General features: G+C 44.2%; 2 protein-coding genes across 3 annotated transcripts in view; one reads left to right on the top strand and one right to left on the bottom strand.

Moving 5' to 3' along the window:
* The window catches only part of LOC105520088 (putative speedy protein E6), a 16,301-nt gene extending 14,454 nt beyond the window's left edge, over positions 1–1,847 (bottom strand). For both annotated transcript variants that reach the window (XM_011953677.1, XM_011953676.1), the window contains exon 1: positions 495–1,847. In XM_011953677.1, the coding sequence (XP_011809067.1) occupies positions 495–603 (109 nt within the window). In that variant the 5' untranslated portion in view covers positions 604–1,847. The remainder of the gene's footprint in view (positions 1–494) is intronic.
* The window catches only part of PRR11 (proline rich 11), a 53,335-nt gene that overhangs the window by 29,716 nt on the left and 15,346 nt on the right, over positions 1–8,273 (top strand). Inside the window, exons 4-5 of the mRNA XM_011953678.1 lie at positions 3,081–3,231; positions 3,466–3,588. Coding sequence (XP_011809068.1) covers positions 3,081–3,231; positions 3,466–3,588 — 274 coding nt within the window. The remainder of the gene's footprint in view (positions 1–3,080; positions 3,232–3,465; positions 3,589–8,273) is intronic.

Genomic DNA, 8,273 nt, shown 5'->3' with positions numbered 1-8,273 from the left:
TCCTGGTCTCATCTGCTCACCTCAGCCTCCCAAAGTGCTGGGATTACAGGTGTGAGCCACTGCACCTGGCCTGAATTTCTCCATTCTTCCCACACACCCTCCTCAGGTTCTCCTTCCTGACTTCTGACTCTTCTTTTTTTTTCTTTTTTTTTTTGGAGACAGCGTCTGACTGTCTCACCCAGACTGGAGTGCAATAGCGCCATCTCGGCTCACTGCAACCTCTTCCTCCCAGGCTCAAGCGATTCTCCTGTCTCAGCCTCCCAAGTAGCTGGGATTACAGGCGTGCACCACTACTGCCTGGCTAATTTTTGTACTTTCAATAAAGATGAGGTTTCACCATGTTGGCCAGGCTGGTCTTGAACTCCTGACCTCAGGTGATCCACCCGCCTCGGCCTCCCAAAGTGTTGGGGTTATAGGTATGAGCCACTGCACCCAGCCCCCTTCCTTCATCTTAGTCAACCCTATCCCACCTCTTCTTCCTCCAGTCCCCTCACCTGATGGTCCCAACACTTCATTATCTACCACCTCCTGGCGGGGGTACCCCGAGGTGCTCAGCTGGGGGCTCTGCTCCTCATCCTGGGGGTGCGGTTGACAGCTGGTCATGATCTTCCCCAAAATCTGTCCCAGCCCACGGAACCTAGTCTCTTTTCTGTCCAAAGCCTTCTTCTGGACTCTGCTAGGACCCAGAAGAGTGTATTATCAATTCTTGAGGCTAGGAGAAGTCAGGAGTGGAGAACAGCTCTGAGAAGATACTGTTGTCCACCTGAGCTCCCAGGCACCAACGGACGCTGGTCCTTCCAATCAGGAAGGTTGGAATCTCTGATGTCATTGGTCGTTCCAACCTGGCAACCAGTTTGAAGAAAAACACATGTAACTGCCAAGCTGATCTCTTGTCCTGGAGATCCTAGGTGAATGGATGGTACCTCCTGCCACTGTCCAAACCTCAGACCACTGTCCAAAAGCATCATCAGGGTCTCCGCATCCCTCTGTTCCCTGTCCCAGCATAGGCTGTGTCCTCTCCACTCAAAGCCTGAAGCATGTTGGAGTCTCCTCTGTACATGCCCATTTCAGAGACCAGTCTGGTAGGAGAGGGAACAGGGTGGGAAAGAAAACTAGGGTAAGCAGAAACTATGAAACTTTACAAGAGTGAGATTATCATGTACAAGAGATCCCAAGAACACTGACTTGATGAAAAAGTCACATGAGAGCACTCAATTTGTCAGAACTTTTCTGCCAAATGTTTACTGACTTTCGCTGTCTGAGATTCTATACTGGGGGTACATATGTCCTCTGCCCTAAGGCATCTTTGAGTCCAAGAGACATTTTGAGGCCTGAAAATCATAGGAAACTGCCCTTGAGCTCACACATGTTTCCAATGGTGTCCCCAATTTCAGGGAGTCCATGGATTACCTAAAGCCAGCCCCTCCAGTTCGGCTAAGAAACTAGTCTGTATATCAAGTTTTGTATCATATGTATTGCTCTGAAATCAGAAATTTCCCTACCATTTATGGATTCTATGAATAAGATATCGCATGTACAAAAAGACTAAATCGAAAAATCTCAACTGTGCACAGTGGCTCATGCTTGTAATCCCAGCACTTTGAGTGGCCAAGGGAGGAAGATTGCCTGAGGCCAGCAGTTCAAGACCAGTGTAGGCAACATAGCAAGACCCCATCTCTAAAAACACAAAACCAAACCAAATTAGCCAGGTGTGGTGGCTGGCACCTGTGTTCAAACTACTTGGGAGACTCATGCAACAGGAAGATCGCTTGAGTCCAGGAGTTAGAAGCTGCAGTGAGCTATGATCTTGCCACTGCACTCGAGTCTGGGCAACACAGCAAGATGCTGTGTCAAAAACATTTTTTTTTTTTTGATAAAAAATAAAAGAGTTGCATGATATTCAGAGACTATCCAAAAAACCTGTGGGTTCCTGGCCGGGCTCAGTGGCTCATGCCTATAATCCCAGCACTTTGGGAAGCCAAAGATGACTTGAGGTCAGGAGTTTGAGACCAGCCTGGCCATCTCTACTAAATATACAAAAAAGGCCGGGTGCGGTGGCTCAAGCCTGTAATCCCAGCACTTTGGGAGGCCGAGACGGGCGGATCACGAGGTCAGGAGATCGAGACCATCCTGGCTAACACGGTGAAACCCCGTCTCTACTAAAAAAAATACAAAAAACTAGCCAGGCGAGGTGGCGGGCGCCTGTAGTCCCAGCTACTCCAGAGGCTGAGGCAGAAGAATGGCCTAAACCCGGGAGGCGGAGCTTACAGTGAGCCGAGATCGCGCCACTGCACTCCAGCCTGGGCGACAGAGCAAGACTCCATCTCAAAAAAAAAAAAAAATACAAAAATACAAAAAATTAGCCAGGCATGGTAGCAGGTGCCTGTAATCCCAGCTACTCGGGAGGAGGGGCTGGAGAATCACTTGAACTCGGGGTGCAGAGGTTGCAGTGAGCCAAGATCACATCATTGCACTCCAGCCTGGGCAAAAAGAGCAAAACTCCGTCTCAAAAAAAATAAGGAACCTGTGAGTGAGTTTCCACATGGTTTCCTAACAGGCTCCAGCTCTCCTAGGAGTCCTTCGCTCATGGGAAAGGCACAGACTGAACGAGGAAGCAGATCCCATTGCTGTGGAAGTCCCATTGTTAGGAAGCTCTGCTTTTCTAGAGTTCAAATTTGCATTCATGATGCTTTAACCCGTCAGAGCTGGGTGGGTCCTCCTACAACAAAACAGTTTGCTATCTCCTAGTTAGCAGGCTTTCAAATATTAGAAGATCAATGTTCTGACCCCATTAAAATTTCTCTTGTGGAATGAAAAGCTCTGATTTAACCCGTCTTCAAGCCTGGTTTGCATATTCCTCTCTCTTCTGGCAGACCACCATGCCTGGTTAAATTTTGTATTTTTTTGGTAGGGACAGGGTTTCGCCATGTTGCCGAGGCGAATGTTCTCGAAATCCTGGTCTCATCTGCTCACCTCAGCCTCCCAAAGTGCTAGGATTAGAGGCACGAGCCACCATGCCAGGCCAAGGCTATTATTCTGACTTAGGGGTTTTCGTTTGTTTCATTTTGTTTTTCCTACAGAGTCATTATTTCTTCAATAGATATATCTCAAAGCAGAAGCTGGCTAAGATCATCCTGGAACTTCAAATTTCCTAACATCAGAGATGCAATAGAACTTTGGACAAATAGAGTGTGGTCTATATACAGCTGGTGCCAGAACTGCATAACCCAGGTATGGATGTGACATCCCTGTTTTCAGCACTATAGTTTTTCTACACACTTGGTGTTTATATACATATGTGCTCAAGTCAGTCCAACCCTCAAGCTAAACTCAGATAAGATGAAATTATTGAGTCATGCCTGCCTTTGCTTCTATGAAACATACATCAAGTCACTTTCTGGTTCCTGTTTTCTTGTCCTTATCATATTACTCATAGGACTCAGAATTGTTTATTATTAATTTCAGAGTTTAGAAGTATTGAAAGACACCATCTTTCCATCTCGTATCTACCATCGAGAGCTTTACAGTCTAAAACAACAGTTTTACATTTTGGAAAGTAAATTATGCAAGCTCCAGGAAGCACTGAAGGTTGGTATTGTCAAATAAAAAAGCAAATCTGGAATTAGGTAAGAAGACACTTTATTTGAAAAGACTATTGCAATAGGGAAAATGCTCAAGTCGTAAGATTTATATCTCAAACATTAAGCGAAAAAGTTTTCTTTGTTAGCAAGGAATAAAAGGGTAGAACAAACTGGGTTATGAGGAAGTAAGATGAAGAGTTGGGATAATCTGATTAGACAGCTGATTAGATCAGGGAACATCTTTTCCTGAAGGTTGTTCAGCATACCAATGCTTGCTTAAGCCCAAGAACAGGTCAAGGTTCTAGGGCCTATGGGGAGGGCCAAATCCTGACTAAAGTTTGGTCAAGTTAGTAGATATTTTGTCCAGATTGATCAGTGGCAGTGAGCAGTTCAGCTAATCACTTATGAGACAAAGAATGGGAATTTGGAAGGTCTGTGTCTGGCTTTGTCATATAAACAAGGGAGCCATCCATAAATCTTATCTAACTGATGTGGGAAAAGTTGGTTCCACATCGCTTCCAAAATAATAAATTATTTCCTAGACATAAAACTGTAGGGAGATTTTTTTGTTTGTTTGTTTCTAGAGATGGGGTCTCATTATGTTGCCCAGGCTAGACTCCAACTCCTAACTCCTGGGCTCAAGTGATCCTCCTACCTCAGCCTCCTTTAGTAGCTGGGACTGCAGGCTTGCATGGGGAGATTTTTTGGCCATCCTTATTTTCCAGAATCGCAGAGCTCAGGTAAAGTTCAACATTGTCAGTATTAAAGCAGAAGATCTGAAAAAAAAATTGCCTGCTGTTTGCTTTTTTTTTTTTTTTTAATAGACAGGATCTCACTCTGTCACCCAGTGGCATGATCATGGCTCACTACAACCTTGATCTCCTGGCTCAAGGGATCTTCCTGCCTCAGCCTCCCTTATAGCTGGGACCAGAAGTGTGTGCCACCTACCCAGCGAAGTTTTTAATTTTTTGTAGGGATGGGGGTCTCACTTTGTTGCCCAGGCTGGTCTCAAACTCCTGGCCTCAAGTGATCCTCCTACCTCAGCCTCCCAACGTGTTGGGATTGCAGGCATGAGCCATGGCACCTGGCTTGTTTGTAAATTTAAATAATCAGACATAAAAATAAAAATTTATGCACAGCAAAATAAGATGCAAAAGGCTGGGCGCGGTGGCTCACGTCTGTAATCCCAGCACTTTGGGAGGCTGAGGCGGGTGGATCACCTGAGGTCAGGAGTTCGAGACCAGCTAGCCAAGATGGTGAAACCCTGTCTCCACTAAAAATACAAAAAAAAAAAAAAAAACTTAGCCAGGCATAGTGGTGTATGCCTGTAATCTCAGCTACTGGGGAGGCTGAGTCAGGAGAATTGCTTGAACCCAGGAGGCGCAAATTGCAGTAAGCAGAGATCATGCCACTGCAGTCCAGCTTGGGCAACACAGCGAGACCATGTCTCAAATAAAATAAAATAAGATGCAAAAATATTTGCTCAAATATGAGGAAAACAATTATTGAATATATAAAGAACCAATACAAATCAATACAAAAAAGACCAATAACTTAGCAGTAAAATGAGGAAATAACATGAATACAGCATTCACCTAAATATAGGAATACAAGCCAGGTACAGTGGTACACACTTATCATCCCAGCTACTCAAGAAACTGAGATGGGAGAATCACTTGAGCACAGCATTTTGAGGCCATCCTGGGCAGAAAGAAAAGGAATGCAAATAGTTCTTAAATACATGAGTAGGGCCGGGCACGATGACTCATGCTTGTAATCCCAGCAGTTTGGGAGGCCAAAACAGGCAGATCATCTGAGATCGGGAAAATCACTTGAACCCGGGAAGTGGAGACTGCTGTGACCCGAGATCGTGCCGCTGCTCTCCAGCCTGGGTGACAGAGCTAGACTCTGTCTCAAAAATAAAATAAAATAAATAAATACAGGAGAAGGTACTCAACTTCACTTAAGAGTGAATCAGGGGCCGGGCGCGGTGGCTTACCCCTGTAATCCCACCACTTTGGAAGGCCGAGGTGGGTGGATCACTTGAGGTCAGGAGTTCAAGACCAGCCTAGCCAATGTGAAACCCCCTCTCTACTAAAATACAAAATTAGCTGGGTGTGGTAGTGCATGCCTGTAATCCCAGCTACTCAGAGGGCTGAGGCAGGTGAATTGCTTGAATCTGGAAAGCAGAGGTTGCAGTGAGCTGAGATCCGGCCACTGCACTCCAGCCCGGGCGACAGAGCCAGACTCCGTCTCAAAAAAAAAAAAAAAAAAGGTGACTTCCCAAACTCATTTACAGAACTTTTACTTATATCTCATTTCGCTAAAACATAGTCATGTATTTAATTATACCTAGTCACTAGGGAACCTGAGGAATGTAATCTATCATCTGGATTACAGTGTGTCCAGCTAAAAGTCAGGTTTCCTATTACTAAAGAAGAAGGCAAAAATGTATATTGGGAGGCAATTAGTAGTCTCTGCCACACACAAAAAACAGAAATGCAAAATAAACTTCAATGAGTAATGCCTTTAGCCTGTGAGATTGACAGAACAAACAAATCAAAGACCAAAAGTTTTGGAGAAACAGGTGCTTTCTTGTTATTGAGAATGCCATAAATTGATATAACCTCTATGGGCTATAATTAGTTAACATCTATCAACATTTTTAAAATATATATCATTTGATGCAACCAAATTTTGTACATATGTACAAAGTTATTTATTGCAGTGTGATTTGAAAAATAGTGAAAACAAAAAACAAAACTAAGTGTCAAAGAATATGGGATTAATTGACTAAATTATAATCCATTCATTCAGTGGAATACTATGTAGCTATTAAAAAGAATGAGGTAGTTCTGTATGTACTAATGAGGTATGATTTCAAGAATATACCATCAGTCCCCTACCCCCTAGGAAAACTTTTTTTTAAAGAATACACTAATGGCCAGGCATGGTGGCTCACGCCTGTAATCCCAGCACTTTGAGAGGCCAAGGTGGATGGATCACTTGAGGCCAGGAGTTTGAGACCAGCCTGGCCAACATGGCAAAACCCCATCTCTACTAAAAGTACAAAAAATTAGCCTGGCATGGTGACACGCTCCTGTAATCCCAGCTGCTCCACAGGCTGAGGCAGGAGAATCACTGGAACCTGGGAGACAGATGTTGCAGTGAGCTGAGATCGCGCCACAGCACTCCAGCCTGGACAAATGAGCATGACTGTGTCTCAAAATAATAATAATAATACACTATTAAATTAAATGTAAAGGTATATTCAGAACAGTGTTTATAGGATGTTCCCATGTATTATTAAAATGTATAACTTTGGGAGGCCAAGGTGGTTGGATCACTTGAGGTCAGCAGTTCAAGACCATCCTGGCCAACATGATGAAACCTCCTCTCTACTAAAAACACAAAAATTAGCCAGGCATGGTGGCGCATGTCCGTAGTCCTAGCTACTCAGGAGGCTGAGGCAGGAGAATCGTTTGAACCAGGAGGCGGAGGTTGCAGTGAGCCATGATCATGCCACTGCACCCCAATCTGGGTGACAAAGCGAGACTCTGTCTCAAAAAAATATTATTTGAGACCAAAAAAAGAATAGAATAATTTTTTTTGTTCATTTGAAACAAAGTCTCGCTCTGTCACCCAGGCTAAAGTGTAGTGGCATGATCTCAGCTCACTGCAACCTCTGCCTTCTGCGTTCAAGCAATTCTTCTGCCTCAACCTCCTGAGTAGTCGGGACTACAGGTGCCTGCCACCACACCTGGCTAATTTTTGTATTTTTAGTAGAGACGGGATTTCACCATGTTGCCCAGGCTGGTCTTGAACTCCTGACCTCAAGTGATCTGCCTGCCTCGGCCTCCCAAAGTGCTGGGATTCTAGACATGAGCCACCACACCAGGCCTAAATAAAATTATTGAGACTAGGTGGGACTCCAGAAATAAATAGCAAAAAAATTAAACATAAAATAAAACTAATTGACCAGTTGAGATTTTGGTTCTAGAAGTAAATTCATTGCTTTTTTGAATTCCTATAATTTTATAACTTTGTCAGAGCAGTTTACTGTGGGTGACAAGGCAGTATTCAAACAGACCTTAAAAATTAAATTTTTTAGCTGGGCGTGGCATACACACCTATAGTCCCAATTACTCAGGGGACTGAGGTGGGAGGATTCCTTGAGCCTCAGGACATTCCAGCCTACTGCATTCTAGCCTGGGCAACATAGTGAGACCCTGTCTCTAAAAAAAGGTTTTCTTTTAATTTAAAAAGTCTAGAATGAATGTGTGTGTGTATGTGTGAAATAATTCTATAAACCTTTCCTTCTTTCCTTCACCTCTGGTGTATACACTCTACCTTTCATGACTTTTCTCCTATTTCAGCTCTTCTTATATTTTAACACCAAATCACTAATCCCAATGTACCAGGGAGGATGATGATATAGAACTAAGAATGGGCCAGGCATGGTGGCTCACATCTGTAACCCCAGCACTTTGGGAGGCTGAGACAGGCAGATCCCAAGGTCAGGAGATCGAGACCATCCTGGCCAACAAGGTGAAACGCCGTCTCTACTAAAAATACAAAAAAATTAGCTGGGCATGGTATCACACATCTGTAGTCCCAGCTACTCAGGAGGCTGAGGCAGGAGAATCACTTGAACCCAGGAGGTGGAGGTTGCAGTGAGCCAAGATCACGCCA

Source organism: Colobus angolensis, unplaced genomic scaffold, assembly GCF_000951035.1.
Source record: "Colobus angolensis palliatus isolate OR3802 unplaced genomic scaffold, Cang.pa_1.0 Scaffold37, whole genome shotgun sequence".
NCBI lineage: Eukaryota > Metazoa > Chordata > Mammalia > Primates > Cercopithecidae > Colobus > Colobus angolensis.
Note: the sequence above shows the minus strand (reverse complement) of the source record. Positions and strands in the feature narration are given on the sequence as shown.